The sequence below is a fragment of the Myiozetetes cayanensis genome, unplaced genomic scaffold (genome assembly GCF_022539395.1).
Source record: "Myiozetetes cayanensis isolate MyiCay16 unplaced genomic scaffold, myiCay2020 scf20-37, whole genome shotgun sequence".
In the NCBI taxonomy this organism is placed as follows: domain Eukaryota; kingdom Metazoa; phylum Chordata; class Aves; order Passeriformes; family Tyrannidae; genus Myiozetetes; species Myiozetetes cayanensis.
The window spans coordinates 4,640,261-4,659,255 of NW_026087412.1; the positions used below are offsets into that span (position 1 = coordinate 4,640,261).

General features: G+C 42.7%; 1 protein-coding gene across 1 annotated transcript; it reads right to left on the reverse strand.

Annotated features, from left to right (window-relative positions):
- Nucleotides 1-319: 319 nt before the first annotated feature.
- On the reverse strand, nt 320-18,404 carry EIF3B (eukaryotic translation initiation factor 3 subunit B). Its single transcript, XM_050317382.1, has 19 exons — nt 17,867-18,404; nt 14,925-15,117; nt 13,788-13,907; nt 13,637-13,694; nt 12,855-12,983; nt 11,680-11,837; nt 10,920-11,051; nt 10,751-10,817; nt 10,161-10,207; nt 9,191-9,401; nt 8,561-8,633; nt 7,987-8,109; nt 7,397-7,475; nt 6,423-6,561; nt 5,665-5,790; nt 5,112-5,189; nt 4,527-4,635; nt 4,255-4,372; nt 320-3,242 (listed from the first exon to the last, which is right to left on the reverse strand). Exons 1-18 carry the CDS (start codon nt 18,357-18,359, stop codon nt 4,269-4,271), a joined length of 2,439 nt encoding a protein of 812 aa, XP_050173339.1. The 5' UTR covers nt 18,360-18,404; the 3' UTR covers nt 320-3,242; nt 4,255-4,268.
- Nucleotides 18,405-18,995: the final 591 nt, after the last annotated feature.

Sequence of the window (18,995 nt, forward strand, 5' to 3'; positions counted from 1 at the left end):
GCTCCCCCAGGTGGGACGTGACTGCAGGGACAGGGAGGGGCAGCAGCCACACGCTGATCTCGGCAGGAAGGGGCTGCAGGAAGCAACACCTTGCACAGGAAACAGTGAAAGGGGTCAGGATCAGCAAAATGACCCCCCTAAAAGCCCAAATTAAGGCCCAACTCCCTGAGCAAACTTCCATTGCGCTGTCACTTCACACACAGTGGCATTTCACAATTGTCACGTTCAGGAAGTCAATCCCCTTCAGCATTTTTAGTGTAAGTCCTTCCTTACAATCTATTGAAAAAATTTTACAAAAAAATCACAAAACCAAGATCTCCTTTTGTCTTCATTATTTATTGACAGTAAATGAGCCAAAGCTCATGAAAGTTACAGTAAGGCTTTATCAAAAATATTAGAATTTAAGTAGTTAAAGCTTAGTATAGGAAGTGAACAAAATTTGTTCTGTGAAGTTTGCATTAAGGGCTCTGGGTGGTTAAGAGGTCATGAGAATATTTATTACAAACTCAAAACAAAGACTGTGAGAGTGAAGACTAGCCCAGGATTATATGAATTGGTCCAGTTAATCTTGCTATTTAAGAACAATCATTAAAAATACTTTATACAATACTTCAACAAAAACAATGAGAGATACTATCTTAATGCTTAAGGTTTGTTTCCCTTCCCACCCAAACTCTGGACCCTTAAGGGCACTCAGTGGAGGTACAAGAGCTGTTGGAAGCCTTTTTCCCCACCCTTCATATAGCTCCAGACAGTACCTACAAACCTGCTTCTGCTTTGCCCATCCTTCTGAAGCCCTTAAAAAGGCACAGGCTGAAAACCAGGGGCAGAGAATGTGAAGCTGCACAGCACGTGGATTCAATCCAAGATGACTCTTCTTCCCTACTACAACTCCTAGTGATGTTACAACACATGCCAAAGGGACTGGTTTAATACAACCCCATAAAACAATTTCAGTAGCGCACAATCTGCAAAAAGCATTTGAAGCAAGGAACACAAGAGAAAAAGACGCAATAGTTGAAAGGAGCAGCGTCAGAAATGCCAGTTACAGGTGAGAAAAGGCCTGAGCTGCTGGTCAGGACACCTGGTCAACTTCCAAAGCTCCTGCAGGAGCAACAATTCTGGGTGCTTTTTCTTTGTTGTTTTTTTTTTTTTTTCCCTCACTGATGATTCACACTTCAGAGAAGCATCTTAGAAGAGAACTCAGTTCCTCTGACATTACCATTACATTTCATTACTTTGAAAACAGCCAGGAATAAAACATCAGAAGTAAAACTTCATTGCATGGATACAGGGGAAAAAAAAACCTTTCAGCTCAATTTGTGACTTAGAAAATGGTTGAGAAGTCATCTTTTCACAACCAAAGGGTAATAAAAATGATTCCTGCTGGGTAAGTTCAAGCCATCATTCTTGAGGGAGGTGAGACACTGGACCAGGTTGCCCAGAGCAATTCAGGTGGATGTCCCATCCCTGGAATTTTTCCAGGCCAGGTTGGAGCTTGGAGCAACCTGGTCGAGTGGAAGGTGACCCTGCCCATGGCAGGGGGGTGGAACTGGATGATCTTTAAGGTCCTTTTCAAGCCAAATCGTTCTATTATCACCAGAGATCTTTGACATGCTAGAAGCTCTTCCTCACTGTTTTTCTAGAAATTTTTCTAGAAAGTTTCTTTCCAGTCAAGTTGAGAAATGAGCGTGGGAAATACTGTGGACAAAACTTTTAATCAACTACATATTTTATATGGATTATGAATGAACAAATGCAGAACACTGGAAACTAATACAGACTTATGGAAAAACAGCACCTGCTGGTTAAAGAGTGAACTATTGAAGCTAGGTCACTACCACGATTATGGAAAAAATCATTTTGAAAAGTTCCCAGTGAAGGGGACATGGGATTTGTGCATTTGCTATCACAGCACGTTCACCTGAGGACAAAGAAAAATGAGTGCTGAAACACCCCTGAACCAGGGCTGCCTGCAGCTCACTGGGCCTGCCCTGTGCCCAGAGGGTGCTCTCTGCTTCCCACACTGCCACACAGGTGAGCTCAGCATTTAGGAAGTCAGTCAAGAGGCAACTTCCCATGCCAGTCCAGAAGAGAGGACAGGAATATCCTCATTCTCCTCCTGCCCTCCAAGGGCAAGGAGCAGGCCAATCTCTAACTGCTCTGACAATATCCAGGAAAGAATTTCTACTCATAAATACAAATACAGAGAAGCTGCTGCAGCACCTTCAGGTACAGTTTCCCTCACTGAGAACAGAGGCCTTTGGAATTGAAACCAGGTACTGTAACAGGGAGTACAAGGCATGTGCATACAGAGCACTGCTCTGGAAGTCTGCAGGGTTTAAGAATAAGACACACTAACCCAGTAATTCCTGAGGCTTTTATCAGTTTGCAAAGAGTTCCAGAAATCCAGTCATTTTCTAGTCACTCCATTAGAGTGAACAGGTCAACTTAACAGATTAGTGAGCTGTACCACATTGTAAAAAACAAACCAACCACAACACAAAGCCAGAAGAGCTACGAGGAACCAAGATAAAAAAAAATCCAAAAGAATCATATAGTCATTATAGCAAACACACTCTTATTACTGTGGGTGTGTTTGACTTTGATCACCCAGGGAAAGATTCCCTACAAACAACACGTAGCCAGCCTGGTTTTAGTATAGGTCTGCTTTTATTTCCATATTCAGCTCTTTGAGGGAGAGGCATCCTTTCACAATCTGAAAGGAGGAGGATATAGCCCACTGTAGTGCTGCTTCAGCACACTAAGACACATCATACGAGAAATGGTTCTGCTGACTTTTCCCCAACCAAAATGAACACCTGTCCATGCCCTGGGGACATGGAAAGAGTCCTGAAACCGGAACATGGTGCGTGTGAGACAGAGGTGCACTGGTGAACCCCACCCCACTGGCAACAGGCAAAAACTGCCAGCTGGTAAGGACTGCACAGGGGTCAGGAAGTAAATACTGGTAGTAGTGGATTTAAAAAGAAAAAAAAAATCAAACCCTTAAAAAAAAAAAAAAAAAAAGAAAAAATAAAGAATAAAGATTTAAAAGCAGCGCCTTTCCAGTATCTCACTGCAGCAGGCAGCAAGACTTAAAGGCACTACAATGTGTCAGAATGGAGAAAATCTGGTGCATCCACCCTTCCAGAGTGCAAGAATATGGATTAAGAATTCCAAAGTTGATATAGCCTTTCAGAAAATGAACAAACTTCTTTTCAGCACAAGATCTGGTGGTGCTGCAGAAAAGGAAAGAAGAGGTGAGTTAGTTACTGTGCTTTTATACCAACCTCAGATGCCAGCTGGTGAAAGGCTACATCACCTCTTCCTGAACTCATGTTTGTTTAAATCTATACACTAAGCAGCTTCTCTCCCTCTCTCTTCCATAAAAAGATTTCCCATGTACGGGACACAGATAAGCCAGATCCAAATATATTCAAAGGTATCAAGGTTATTAATTTTTCTACAACTCCAAGTTGTACATGTTTCACTTGGGCTCCTTAAGATACCTGGAGGCTGAAGAGCTACAGGGTGACTTAGAGCTGCAAAAAGCACATTTCCAGTCTCCTCTTCCTTAAGTGAGATTCTACACATGCCTTCACTATCAAAGTAGTTTAACATTAAGCTCCCTAAAGGACATTTCCTACAACAGGGGCTGAAAGCAGCCTCCATTTTTAACATTAAATATATGCTATGAATTCACAAAAAGCAACTGGGAAAAGCCCTGGATTAAATAAAATATTTCAGCAAGAAGCCATGACAGTCAGTACACAAAAATCTGCTACCATCTGAATTCCAGACAATTTTTCTAGAAAACAATAGCTGAGTTCACTCAAAATTTTATCAGCTCACAGTCAACTTGCTGTATAATACACAGTATTTAAACGCTGTCAGATCTTGAACTAACATGTAAACCTTTCAAAAGGCAAAATTCCTATCTCATACCAACTACAATTCCTCCTACTGACAGAATTTACAGCATCTGCAAAACACTGAGTTCAGAGGCTGACCCTGACTCTCTTGTGGGTTTGATCACTCTGGCAAGACAGGACATACAGAGTATTCTGTTCAGTACAACTCATAAATCCGACTGTCTGCAATTAGTTCTCTAAAAGCTTTTGACCCCTTTAACCACAGAGAAAACATAAACCAACTTAAGAGAACACCACACCCACACAACAGACTCTCTCAAGCAAATTATCCAATCTATAGCAAAAAAGTTTCTCTCTACAGAGACTTATGTTATCTTACCACAGTTTTATCAATTACTCTGGTTCTGCAAGGGTAATAATTTCTTCATTGATAAAAAATTCCACAGTCTCCTCCTCCCAGTCATCGACATTGCTGTCCAGCTCATCTGTGTCTACCCCTGCAATGGAGGAAAATATTAACACTGGACACACCAAACAAGGCAGCAATGAAAAGATTGGATGCTCTTGGACAAACCCAGGACAAGGTATTTATTTGGTGAGCAGCAGCAGCAGTTCCCCAGCAGGCCTTCCCAAGCCCTGCTCACGGCTCACCTCCGCGCAGCTCCAGGCGCTCGTTGCGCTGCTCCATGTACAGCTCTTGTGCCATCTTGCGGTACTTCCTGAACTCCTCCATCATCGTCCGCCTCCTCTCCACCAACTCCTGCACAGGCAGGACGAGGTTGTTAAACCCACCCCAGTAAATCAAACCCACATGCAACACACGTGCTAGCAAGTCAAACCTTTTTCTCACACACACAGACACACTTTCTACTGGCTTAAACAAAAGAATGAATATTCTCTTCTGTAATCAAAAAGCTGTTTTGGTGAGTTATTTGTTTGTGACTGAAAGATCTTTTCTTAATTTAAAGACTAATGAAGTCACACACTAAGAACTCCAAAATTTTACCACCTTTGCTTAGCAAGGTAACAGGAGTTCTTCTCCAGACTGATGACTGGTTAACCTGACAGTTCAGCAGCATCTCTCTGAACCACCTATTGAACTAATTCTAACCACCTGGACTCCAATGAACACAGATGGCTGTTATAAAATAAATGTAACTTGCATTTCACTGTTACAAAATAACTAAGGACAGGTTACAAGAGCTTCATCTACATTATATTCCAAAAGTATCTTGCCTTTGAAGCTTTGGACTGGCTCAGACGATCCTTCTGCTCAAATATCTTGGAGTATTTCTTCAGGTCCTTCTTAATTTGCTGTAAAACAGAGAATTTTATTTTAATTAGAGTATCAAGACTAGCAATCACAACCATCATCTTCTCTAAGAACTCCTCTGGTAGGCCTAAGCAGGCTATGCATTTGTGAAAAACATCTCCCTGCTAGGCAATTTCCCTTCACTACAATTTTGTTTGCTTTTCATATAGATCACGTAAATGCTTCTGTACACATGCAAGTAGTGAAGTCTGGACAGCTAAGTACAATTTTATTATTATTTATAACCTTCCACTGTACCCTAACTCTAAGAACAACTGGTAACCATTTCTATTTTGAGCTTAAAATACAGTTAATATTTACAGCCATTCCCAGAAGTGAGGTCTCATGCAGCAATATATTTGTTCACACATTTAGAGCAAAAGGCAGTTGCATAACAAGCCTCATCCTTAAGAAGAAGGAGCAAACCAAGTATACTTATACACCAAAGCAGTGTCAGCACAAAGTGGAATACACTACCTTTATCTGGTCCTCACTGAGCAGGGTAGCTGGTCGTGGTCTCCAGAGCAGCTGACAGAACCTGTCTTTATTGTTTTTCTGAAGCAGACGGCCTTGGAAAGTCCACAACCAATATGCATTGTCCACCTGGAAGAAGAGTGCACCAGCTCAGCCAAGGTAAGCTACAACTTCACACTGTAGTCCCCATTCCAACTCTTAAGAGTCTTTTTTTAGAAAATCAGTACCATCAGTCAAGAGAACCAGAATGTGCTTTTGTTAGTGCCTTCCCTGCACAAGTCAAAATCCTCAGCAAAATATTTGTTCCACGGAATCTTTTCAGGAAGTTACCTTCTGGACATTACAACAGTTTGAAACTTAGTCAATGCTCTACCATATTCCAAAGTCTCAGATCCTGTATTTGTACAGGAGAGGATTACAGTGCAGTGGCTGGAAGCATGCAAAACCAATGACAGGTGCAATAAGTCCTGCAGTTCCGTGTGGACCACCAGGAGACTGAGTTTTAAACTTCTAAAGACATAGTGAAAATTCAGGAAAAGGACACTCAGTTTAGACTCATGAACTGCCCTTCCAGGACTTATTCTGGACAACTGGTGAAGCTCATGTGTGACTTCAGGTATCAATGTGTGAAACTATTGGTTTGAGTCGTATGACCAGTGACAGGTGTACACTTCCTCTTCCAAACCAACAGCCCTTTCCAATACCACTGCAATAGCAGGCAGGGAGGGGGTGGGGAAAAAAAAAAAAAAAGGTATCAGTACCTTGTGGCTCCACCAAGACACAGAAGTCACGATGTATCTGCCCGTAGGATCCCACTCCACGTCCGAGGCCGTGTAGTGTTCCGCGATGTTCATCATGGTGCAGTCGGACGTATCAACAAATGCTAAGGCACCATTCATGCTGCAAAGACAAAACAGGACAGATTGGTTTACACACTAATACAGCCTGGTCTATTTTTTAAGCTAAGCTGCATCCCTAAAACTCCTCAGTACAAAGATAAATTTGCACTGCAACCAAGAGACAGGCTCTGTGGCTAGGAAATAAGGTGATGGATAAAAACAAAACTCCAAGTAAAAAAGACACTTTTGATTCTATGTTCAGAGACCTTAAGGACTATAAATAAAATGGCTTGAAGTCACAGGGAAAACACACTCTAGGTAAGTTAAAATCAAAGCTTAAAAATCATGTGCTTAGACATGTTTTAGCAGTGAAGAAGAAATTAAAGAAAAAAAGAATTCTAAGATGAACACAGTGCTCACCTCAGAGCATGTGAAGGCAGGTATTACTTGACTGGTAATAACAATAATTTTTGCTTGCTCTGGAGTGAAACTCATGGTAACTCTTTTACAAAATAGCACTGTCATTTACAGGTATTGCCCATGAAGGGGCACAAAGCTATGGCAACAACAAATGCATCATAAGAGCCACATGCATGGTGCAAACTGGGTTAGCTGATAGTCAGTATTTAACAGCTGAAAGGTGTTTCTTGATATCCACTTTGCTGTTGAAAAATACATTCTCCATTTGATGTGGCAAAAACAGCAAGTAAAAATTACAAAGGACTAAGCTACATCATGAAGTTCCACCTCTGCTCTTCCTTTGCTTTTGCAAAGCTGTATCAGGATTACACAGCAATCAGCATTCACAGGGAAACTAAACACTTCTTGGTGAGGTACTCTAGCTCTCCCTCCTTAAAATGAAAGTGGTGATGTTCAGCAACCTCTGCAAAACTCACCTTCTGAGGCCAGCCAGCACTACAAACTGCCCTTGGGGACTCCAGAATATCGTGTTCGCCTGCTGTTTGTCAAATGTTTCTGAAAACAAACCAGACAAATTCAGAAAGAGATCTCAATCCAACACCATCAGTTATCTTACAAGCATCAACCCCTCTGATTCCTCAAAAGACATTTGTAAACTTTGCAAGCAAGTCCTACAAAACAGCCCTTAGCTCTTCACTTGAACAGACAAAACGCAGTAGCACCAGGACATCCAAAGCTGGCAGATTAAAGAGATCAGAAGACCCCAGCACATTCTTGGGAATAAATTTTATCTAAAGTGAGCCAAGTCCGTGCTATTGCCTCACATGAGCTTCCCAAAGCCACAAAAATTATTTTGACTCGTGGGCCTTTTATTCCCAGGCACTGGGCTTACTCTGGTAACAGTATAGTTGTCACCAGGAAGTTAATTTCTGGAATACAGCAGCAGGCATAGCAGCAACTCCTACAATACCCACCACAGACAGCCACTATTTTGAGTTCACTGCATCCATTGCCATGCAAAATGCTTAGTACCTGCCCTTTTCACTTGTTCTTTTCAGTCACTTACTTATGAGTTCTATTTTCCCGTTGTTTTTAACATGGTAAAAGGAAACTGAAATTCGTGGAGTTTCTCCATGCAACACAGCAAACTTGCTTCCATTTGGTTCCCAAGCAAAGGCTATGATGCTTTCTGTAAAAAAAACAAAACAAAACAAAAACCTCTGGTTTCAAGCAGTTACCAAAGACAACACAGATGCTGAAGAGAGGGAACCCTTCAGTTAATAGACTTTGCCATAGAGACTTGCTTTTAAAACACAGGTTGATAAGGCAGTTGCAGGAAGTTATGAGAAGTGTTTCCAACTACAGCTCAAAAGTCTTCCATCTTCTACAAAATACACTCATTATTATATTAGTATGTCATTACTAAGACTTTTTCCTTGTAATTTTTCAGGTCAGTCACAAGCCCCAATAGCAACAGACGTTTTGATTTCTCATTTTTACAGGAAATGTCCTAAATTACTAATTTAGCTCCAAAGAGTTAATTCCTAATTATGTCAAATGCTGACAGGAATTTCTAAGAAACACAGAAGTGTCCATACAAAAGAGTTAAAGCTCAAAAGTAAGAAAATACGTGGCATTACCTTTCATTTCTACCACATCCACTGGCACCTGTTTCTCTCTCATGCGGAATATTTCAAAGTTGGTCACTACTCCCTGTAAAGGCCAAAATCAGCTTTTTATCCAGTATAAAAACAGTAGAGTAAATAATTTTATCACTAGGCATAGAAAGACAACTACACAATTAGCCTGTCATGATGAGAGAGTCAAGGGCTGTTCCTTTAATGAGAGCAGCTATAAGCCTCCTTACCAAACACATTCCAAATTTCTCTGTTCTGATAAAGAACAATTTAATAATTGTACAAAAGCACTTGTTTCTTTTCAGACTGTTATGAAATTTAATTGGGACAGACAAACATATGGCACATTGTGCTGCATGACCTGTGGGCTGTCTAACAGCTGCTTAACTGTGAGCAGGAAAAGAGGTGAGGCACAGGGCTCTCACCCAATCCAAGAGGTCACTACAGTCAAAGCAAATCCTGGATACAATCACTACATATATTTTCATCTTTGCTTCAAATTCAAGTAAAAAAAAAAAGAAGAAAAATAAAACCAGCTTTGGCACGATACAATTTACACTGTCTATATGAAAAGACAGTACTGTCAGCATGAGACAGAAACAAATTTTACCAATAAAATCAGAATCCACCTACCTGTGTGCCTTTGGGAGTCCTGTCTACCTTCACACACAGGTAGTCCCCGTTCTTCTGCCAGTGCAGTTTACAATCTACTACATTGAACAAATTCCGCACTCGAATTTCTTGTCTAGAAGGCAGCTGCATCAAAGTCACTCTTGCTGGGATGTCTTTGTCCTCAGGCACCCAGAAAGCAATTATGTTACCACCTGGAGACCATGAGAAGTCTCTACAGGAACAAAGTTAAAAATAGGCCATTTTAATTTTTAGTTAAGAGATACTACAAGCAGAAACCATTTTCCTCATTGTATCTGATGCTGCAGGGAAATATCAACTCTCAATATAAAAGGCAGTAACTGAGGGCAATTTAATAAGCTTACATGTAACAACACCCAAACAGATTTTTAAACTGCTATTTAAATTTGCTATATCATCAATTTTATCAGGACAGTACATTTTACTGAAAAGCAGCGGTGACACACAGAGTAACCACCAAAGATCTAAACACAGGCTGATTAAAGCAACCCTATTAAATTACCCTAGTGAGAATCTTCTTGCACCTGGGTACATTTAATTTTCTTGTTGCTTTACAGAGAGGTACTTCAAAAACTCTCCCAGGATTCAGTGTCTCTTGAGCAGACAGGCACAAACCAGGCAGTACACAGCACACTGCTCTAAGCCAGCACACCAACCCTGGCAGGGAGATATTCCCTAACAAACTGCATTCCAGTCTGGTTTCATAGACAAGCTAGACCCTGGATTAAGCAGTACCACGGAGCATTTCAAAGCACAGAAGCTGTCAACTGTGTTCACTGATGAATGGAGAGCTTCCCATTTCTTTTTTCCAGTTTGTCTGATTTGACAACCTCAGCACAGAAAGCCTTCTGCTCTAGTCAACAGTCTAAAGATTCCTCTTGCCATAACAAAGCTCCAGAAAAAAAGATTACAACTAAAGAGACCAGTTATGTTTACAAAGGAATAGACTCACCTTATCCCATTGATTTTCAAGCTCTTTTTGTCCAACAAACCCATAGACTAAAAAAGAAGGATGAATTTTCAAGTTAGTAGCATTCTTATACTTACACATATACCTTCTACTCTCATTATCAGAGCACAGAAACCAGGAAATTCTACAGCTTTCAGAGCTCCTGTATCACTATTTTTTATTATAAACATATGTAACCACAGTCACAAGCCAAATAAAAGTTGTCGTAGGTAATTAGCAGGTAAAGCAGCCTGAATGATAAAGAAAAAGCAAAACAGAATAGATTTGGCTGCATTTATAGTGCATTTTGGGTACTTGGCAGTCACCTGCTACTGAGAGCTAGGAGGAATCACATAACCTTGATCCTACTGATTCTTAAAAGTAGTATATTGAGCTGTCTGATCCTTCTAGATATGTGGTGTAAATTTACTGCCAGACTCAGCTAAAGTTTTTCAGCCAGGAAAGAACAAGACAAGAGCAAACTGATTTCTTCCCTCTAAGCCCAGCTCTAAAGTGCATTACTAAAAACCATAGGAAAGACTGACATTGTAATGCAACAGGCATTATGAAAAAAGAAACAGGGAAGAACTTACAGGTGTTTCATAGATGCTGAGGGTATCTGAAGTCATTCGAGCAAAGAATTTACCATCATGACTCCATCTAAGCAAAAAAGAAAAAAAAATATATTACTTTGGAACTGCCTTTTTATTAAACGAAGGCTGGGACTGTAACTCTCCACTCTAATTCTGCTTCTCAACCTACTTAAAAATAGGCCAGTGAGCTGAGTTTTCACAGTGGAATCCTCGCTTCTTTTGGCCAGTCAGAATATCCCAGATGATGATGGCCTGAGGGTCATCCTGTGTGTCCATCAAAGGGCTGAAGGTCACTAAATACCTACAAAAGAAACAATTCATTTCAAAATTGGAACTTCATCTAGTATATCAGCACCAGCAGCCTTTCATCCAAGTAATATTTAAATACCATGCACTTTCAAACAGCAGTTTCTCTAACGGGATTTTTCAGAGAGGAGGGAAAAAGTAGGAACAGCATGACAAAGGAGGAGGAAGCTTCCAATACACAGTATTTCCCTGGCATCCCTCTGGGTGAAAAGACTCCAGATTTATGGGCAAGTCTTCCCATACTGATGTTACAAGGAAGGGGAACCCACCAAACATGCTGTTACCTATTATACAGCTTTGACACAAGAACATCACTGGTTTTGAACCAAACATAAATCCATTGACCTTATCCAACCAAAACTACAGGTTTGCTAAACTTCTCCATTTAAAGATAAATAGCTTCTCTTTAATACAACAGAGCATAAACCCTAAGTGCTTCCAAATATCATACCTGAAAACTATCAAGAGGAGATGCATCTGAGTCCTGGAATTATTTTATCCTTCTCTCAAGAGCTCTTTAATGTTACAGAAGGCTTAAGGAATTCCCTTCAGCACTACAGATGTGGAGCATGCTACTCATGCCTCATGCTTTTGATCCCTCAGCCCAGTGTGATGCTCCATACCTTTCACAAGGTGAGAAGTCAATAAGCTGCACTCCTTGGTGACTAAACCTCTGAATCTGCTTGAACTTCTCTCCACCCCACAGGGCGATGCCTCTCTGGTGGAACGTGGCCAGGTAGGTACCTTTTGGGGACCAGCGCACATAGGTCTCTGTCCATCTCTTGATTTAAAAAAAAGAAAACACACAAAGGTTTAATTTCATGTTGTATTCCTCAAAAAGAGAAAGAATTAGTGTGTGGCTTGCAGCATCACATTTTGAAAATTCATATACTAAGTGAAGATCTCAGAATTCGTGATACCTTGGACTAGCTGTGGAGTTTAGTTTCAGGCACATAATGTACAGCACTGATTCTTCAGGTTGAAAACTGTCAGTTGAGACCTTTTCAACTTACTAATGACCAAAAATTCCAGGTACAGTGAGAACCTTTGTATAATAACTACTAAACCCACCTAACAGGCCTGGGGTTCCCTGTTGTCTTTCAGCTCTGGTAACAACATAAGTTTTCTCAGAAGTAGGAGTATTTCAAATTTCTTAACAACATAGCTCTTGATCTTCAGCTATGTTAGAAAGGTTTCAGCAATGCAGAGCACAGCCAGTGACCACAGTGATGAGCAAATATTCTCACCATCCCAAAGCCAACTTCTTTCTACCGTAATGCATAATGGTTACTAAGGAAAATGCTTCTGGGTCCTAACAGTTCCCAGCAAGTCAAGTGCCTGCAGCAGACAGGCAGACAAACTCTCCCTTTTATATGCCATTACCAAACCAGCTATTCCTCTTTAACACCTCTGTAGTCAGCACAAAAGCAAGAAGTCATCTGAAGCAGCAAACATGGGCACACATTCAGCTCTAATGACTAGTGCTCCTCAAACTCTGACTTTGCATTTCAGGCCTTTCTGAATCATCTGTAACAGAGAGATGAAGGAAACTGATAGGCATTGTGGACCAGTCAAAAATAACAAACACTACCACAAACTCCAAAAGTTCACTCCACATTTCTTCTACCTAAGCAGCTAAGTCTAATTCTAAATGATGTGGTTTCACCGCTCTTCACAAGGAAAAGTATTTCAGCAATGGGAAAAAGATTATTTTTTAATTAAAAAGCTGCAATGTCAAAAAATGAAGGAAGGAGACTGACAGTGTATCTGCCATGTACAGCACTTCCAGGACACTCACTGCTCTGTCCTCAATTTGAACAGGTTCCTTGATGTCATTCCAAAAAATGGAGGTCCGGTCTCCTGACTCAAAGATCACACTGTACTGATCCCTACAATCAGGATCTTCCAACCAGTATCGGAGATTCCCCTGCAGAAAACAGAAGCAAGAAGATGAGTAGTGAGTCAAAGGCTAAGACAAGTTTCCCAAATTAGTATCTACCTGGCAGATGGAAGTTGGTCTCACCAGAGTGTGCAACTTTGGGGTCTTACCACCACTGCAAACAAGTTTTTTTAGTGAAATTAAAGAACTCCAACTACTAGATAATGGAGACTAAGAGAGCACATAATAAACAGGTGGACCTTCAAGGTAGCTTGATGATGTTTAATATTTTTGTGTAAAATATCCTATTTGGTTTGTTCTTTTTTTTTTTTTTTTTTTTTTTAAACCCTATTCCTTTTTCCACCAGACCATTAACAAAGCTACTGGTAACAAACACCAAAGTTTGCCTCAAACAATTAAAAATACAAAAAGATGTTTCTGAAAAATCTATTTTTAAATGATTTGTGCAAAACTGTGATTTACTCTGAAGCTTTACACTATGTGGAACTATCAAGCAGAACCACAAAGCTCTTCCTGTCACTTCATGACAGTGAAAACGAAGAAACAGGAGCATGTGATCACTACTGCTACTTATAACACTATTAACACATCATTTCTATTTTCATATGGACACTCCAGCAATGAAGTAACCATTTATTATTATGCTGAATGTTCTTTCCACTTTTCCAGAAATTCCTTACCAAATCCTTAAATGGCTGTTTCTCAGGGATTTCCCATTCATCACTGATTGTCATGTACCTGAAAGAGCAATTAATTAGGTTGGTTACACTCCACACACCACTCTTGATTAGAAACCCCAAACCTACAGATACCCACAATGGCTGCACTCACTTATCAAAGTCTGTGAAAAGGTTGACTCTGAAGGTGTGCTGCTTATCCAGTTTGTATCCATCTGCATTCTTCACAGCATCCACTGCATGAGATGGAGACATGTACTCCAGAAAGATGTACCTACAGTGAAGGAAGATCAAAGTAGGAAGACACTGTTGACTACAGAACCAGCTCATAATAAAGATAAAGCAATGGGGATGAATTAAAAATTCAGTACAAAGCATCTACAAAATTAACTTCTTGTCTTGTCCCTAGCCAATTAGGGTCAATAGCAATTAATCTCCATTTTGGCCACAGGCACTTTTTAGCTGTATGGGTCTGACCTCAGTTAATCAGATATCCTTTCTGAATGGGCCAGAGTCAGTGATAAATGCAAATTCAACACAACACAGGACAACAACGAGAGCCAGGAACAGGCAAGTTATGTCTGCAGCTCTTGCCAGCTGAATGACACATCATGTTTAGGAGTTGTGACTGTTGCTGTCACAGGCACCCCAAAGCACCACTCTTGTTTTTCAATTACACAACTCAGCTTCCAGCCCAGCAGACTTAAAACTAACAGTATCCTGAACACCATCAGACACTGCCTCAAAGAGAGCCATGAACACAGAGACTGAATAATTTTCTCATCCTTCTCACACTGACCTCACAGAACCGACAACCTATACACTCCAGAAAACTCACTTTTTTTATGCCTTCCAAACTATGTATTCCTCCAACACTCAGTAATATATGCTACATATACTGATAGCCTGTTTTGCATTGCTTAGTACATTCACTGCTACTGCTTTTAACTCAAGTGGACCTTTAACTCACTGATCAGCCAGAGCAGAAAATTAACAAAGCACCACTCATGTAGTACTGCACAGAAATCTGTCTTCCAAACTCAGCTAAATTGTTTCAATTAATTCCTGCCATGGTCCACACTGGAGCCTAATGAACTATTAAACTTCTCAGCTCCCCCATATACTTCTGTCTGTCACTGAGATGTCAGGATTGTACAGACTAAGGTAGAAGGTGATGATGATAATGACTATGGGGTCATCATAAAAACCAGCCATAAAGTACTGACACCAATAATCAAGGATAAGTCAGAGCTGTGCTTCAGTCCTGTTAGTTGGAGTTATCGTGACTTACCCTTTTGTTTTTCCGTCTGCTTCTGGGTAGAATTCATTGATAATTTTACCAAACTTGGAAAATATTTTATGGATGACATTCTTCAGTTTCTCAAGTCGGTCTGGCCCAACCTGGGGAACGTTATCCACGACGATCACCGAGTCTATCCCATCTGCCTCCTGGGGCTGATCTTTCAGTATATCACCAAGCAGTTCTGCAAAGACAGCACATACAGGGAACTAAAGCACCCCTCTGCAACGTGAAGGAGGAAGACAAAGATGGAAAGAATACTGAGAGTAACAGAAGAGAAAGACTCCAAATCTGAGAAAATTTAAAGAATTATTTAAGAAACTTGACAGTGAATGAACATTCTATCAGAGAAACAACTGAAGGGACAACACTCCAACAGCTTCCTGGCTCAGTGACAAACTCCAAGCTGCCAGCTCTTGAAATCTTTGTTAAAGAAATACCTTACATTGTGGTCATCAACAGTTGCACTATTACCTTTTTTTCAGGAGATGGAACTGGCTCACAAAGTCCTCAAAACTGACAATAGCACAGACAACTGTAAGATTTACTACCCGAGCTCTGATTAGTCCCTAATTAATTGCTCAAATTATAACCAGATGACTTTGAGGGGAAAAAAAAGGTACCATGTACCTCCCTCCTGAATTATACAAGTTTTAGCATAATTCAAAACTGTCTCCCACACTGGAAGCTCTGCATGTCTCAGCATCACTATAATTATGTTTAAGAACTCACACTCCTTCTAAACCCTTAATTAAACACAAAAATAAAGGTCTAAGACAAGACACTTAAAGCCATATTTAAGCCTTCAGTGAAGACAGGACACACAGCTTTTCACACCGTGGATATTCTTCAATCATATTAATTCCTGAATATCTGCAGTAAGTTTCATGTAAAACTATAAAATACAACACTGCACAGAAAATAAGTTCATGCCACTACACTTTTGAATTAGACCAAAGGTAAAATTTGGAGAGTCATATGGCATTCACAGACAAGGAAAGAAAGTCCAAGCACAGGCAGAAACATTTAAAATATGAGAACAAACTAAAAAGGGTGTTGGATACATTGATCATTTTGAAGACATTTTTATAGATTTTTGCTGGTTTGGGAATTCTACAAATTATTCTACCCAGAAACACCACTGGAAAGATTATGTAGTACTTCATAGAACATTGTCTGTAGTATTTATTACTCAAAAAGATGCTCTCCCTGTGCATGTAGGAACTACAATTAACAATATAAAATATATCAAATGAGAGCATATCCCACAAGGACATTTCGACAGAAGTCTATGAGATGAAAAAAAGGAAAAAAAAAGCCAAACCAAAACACAAAAGGGTGATTTTAAGGCCCCATCAGTCATTTTTTTTCACAACCACTTCTCACAAAAGACTTTGTAGCCCTTCAGACAGGCCAAGGAATGCCTGTTAAGATTCCCGTGCAAGAATGCAACACCCTGTATTGAACCAAAACTGTAACAGAGTGAAAACAAATTCCTGCACCGTGCCCTTCCTCTGCCTTAAATTCAAAATTGTGAACAAAGGAATCTTCAAAGGGTAAGAAGCTGGTTTAGCCAGCTCCTATAGCACCCAGAAGGGAAGCAGGGTGTGGTGGGTTCATGGCTATCTTCAGCTGGCAGTATTTTAAGGACCACTGTCATTATCTGAGCTAAAGCTTCACTGCACCTTTAGTGGTTGTCCAACACACTCCTTTCTCCTGCCTTAACTTGGATCAGCTGTTCTGCCCTGCCACCACCACTCTGGGTTAAAAAAGTGGAAGGAATGGATCTGAGCTGGTCCAGTCCCAAACCTGGTCCATCCCACAGGTGTTCCTGATGATGGATGTTATCCTGAGCCTTGATCAGCGACACTGATGGACTGCTTTTCTCCTTGGGGAGGCATCAGGAAAGGAATAAGGAAACTCATGAAGTAACACACAGATGGGAAAGCCAGACCAGCAAGACTGACTAAACCTAAACACTGTAATTCAGCCACTAACACGGGATTATTCACACAGCTGAGAAGGTAGCCAAATTAATTAACAAATAAAATAGGTGAGGATGGAAAATATCCCCAGTTTCTGAAAAAAGAACTCAACGTAACAATCTGAGATGTAGAACAAGTGTATCAAGCAAGCACTTAACTAAACAAAAAGAATCCAAGCCAAAGCCTCTTTAAGGAACAAATGTACAAGTTCAAAGAGCAACACAACTGCTGTACTGAGAACAGCAAACACCTTCTTAATCTAAGAGTATTCCGCTGCTATTTTATTAAGCTAAACACAGGCCTGGAACACTAGAAGGCAGATGTATCACCTGTATTCCACGAATTGAAATAACTGACTGATTTACAATATTGTGCTTTAGAAACATTTTTGTAGTTCTGATACTTGTAACAGACCCAAAACATGCAGGGGACACGTACGTGAGTCCCTCCAACACAGCACATATGCTGAACAAATACTGGCAAAATAAGTGCTTTTGCTATTTAAAAACTAAGACAATTTATCAAGAAAGATTTACCAGAAAAACAACAAAATAGAGTTCTAACTCCTGTATGCAGAAAAAAACCTAGAACCATGAAAACCCATTTTGCAACCACCGCGTCAACCATTTAAAACTTCTGGTTTTACAGCTGAGTTCAACTAATGGAGGCAAAGGGAAGGGGCACGAGTCGACGGCTCCCCTCTTTGAGGGGAGCCCAGAGAATGACACCTGAAGTTTAACAGCAGATTTTAAAGCACCTTTAACAGCAGAGTTTAGACCACCGGATGCTCTAAAGCGATGCAGACCGTGCTGGGGGCACCGCGAGCATCCCCAGGGGTCTGGGCAGAGCGTTCCCAGCCCGGGCTCCCCCGGGCCCCCCGTGGGCTCCCCCAGCTCCGGGCAGGGCCGGGGCCCCCGGAGCGCCCCCGCGGCCCCTCCCGCCCCGCACCTTCGTCGCTGATGTCGTCCACGAAGTCCTCGGGGTCGCTGAAGGAAATCTCGTCCTCGGGCTCGGCGGGGGCGGCGGGCGCGGCCTCCCCGTTCTGCTGCGCCGCGCTGGGCTCGGCCTGGGCCGGCGGCGGCTGCTCGGGCTGGGGCTCCGCCGTGGGCTCGGCCCCGGCCTGGGGCTCGACCTGGGGCTCGGGCTCGGCCTTGGCGGGGCTCTCCCGGCCGGACGGCGGCTTCGGCTCCGCCGGCGGCTGCTCCTGCTCGGGCTCCTCGGCGGGCGGCGGCTCGGGGGGCCCCGGCGGCGCCTCGGACTCGCCTCCTTCATCATTATCCTCCTCCTCCTCCTCTTCTTCCTCCTCCTCCTCCTCCTGCTGCTGCTGCTGCGGCGGCGGCTCCGCGGGCGGCGCGGGCGCGTCGGTGTGCTCGGGGTCCTCGGCGGGGCCCTGCGCGCCGGTCGGCGCGGCGGCCGCGGGGCTCTCCTCGGTGTCCTGCATGGGGTGCGCGGTGCTGGGAGCGGGCTCGGTGCTCGGTCCCGGTCCCGGTCGGAGGGGGGGGGTGCGGGGCGGCTCCTACGGCCGGGCCATGTGCGCCAGGCCCAGCGGCCCGCGCGCGCCGGCGCCTACCAACGGGTGCGGGGCGGGAGGGGGAGGTTCTTGTCCCCGCCGCAGCTCCCGCCCACCCTCACGGTCACCACTACGTCTGTCTTCTCCCCGCTCTGTACGCAGGTGGATTCAGGCACTTTGCTACCCTTATCTTCCTCGGCAAACGGCGGCTTCCCCTCGTTTTCACCCCACTGCACCTCCGGCGCCCCTATTTCATGCCTGCTGTGGCCGAGCCCAAGATGGCGCCTCCTTCCATTCTACTGGGGTGGGGCCCGACCGAACCATTTTTCGGGAGACGGGAGGCGCTGTGACATTTAACCGGGCTGGCACACAGTGAAACCTCCCTGCATGTGAGGCCGCTCAGGGGATGTCGCTGTCGAGCGCTGCGCAGGCTTTGACAGAACAGCGCACTGGCGCGAAACCCGCTCTGTTCCCCCCCTACAAACCGTCCGCCATGGGCTCGCCCGAAGGCTGGCGGGGCGCGCGCGCGGGCGCTACCCAGGTGGTGCGGAGGGGGGAGGCTCAGAG

Bases quoted from the DNA above. Each gene is read 5' to 3' on its own strand.
- EIF3B (XM_050317382.1), bottom strand. From the start codon at position 18,359: ATGCAGGACACCGAGGAGAGCCCCGCGGCCGCCGCGCCGACCGGCGCG. The intron at 15,118-17,866 runs GTGCGGGGCGGG...CTGTCTTTGCAG, and splicing joins GGACGACATCAGCGACGAAG to AACTGCTTGGTGATATACTG. The intron at 13,908-14,924 runs GTAAGTCACGAT...CCTTCACTGTAG, and splicing joins GCAGACGGAAAAACAAAAGG to GTACATCTTTCTGGAGTACA.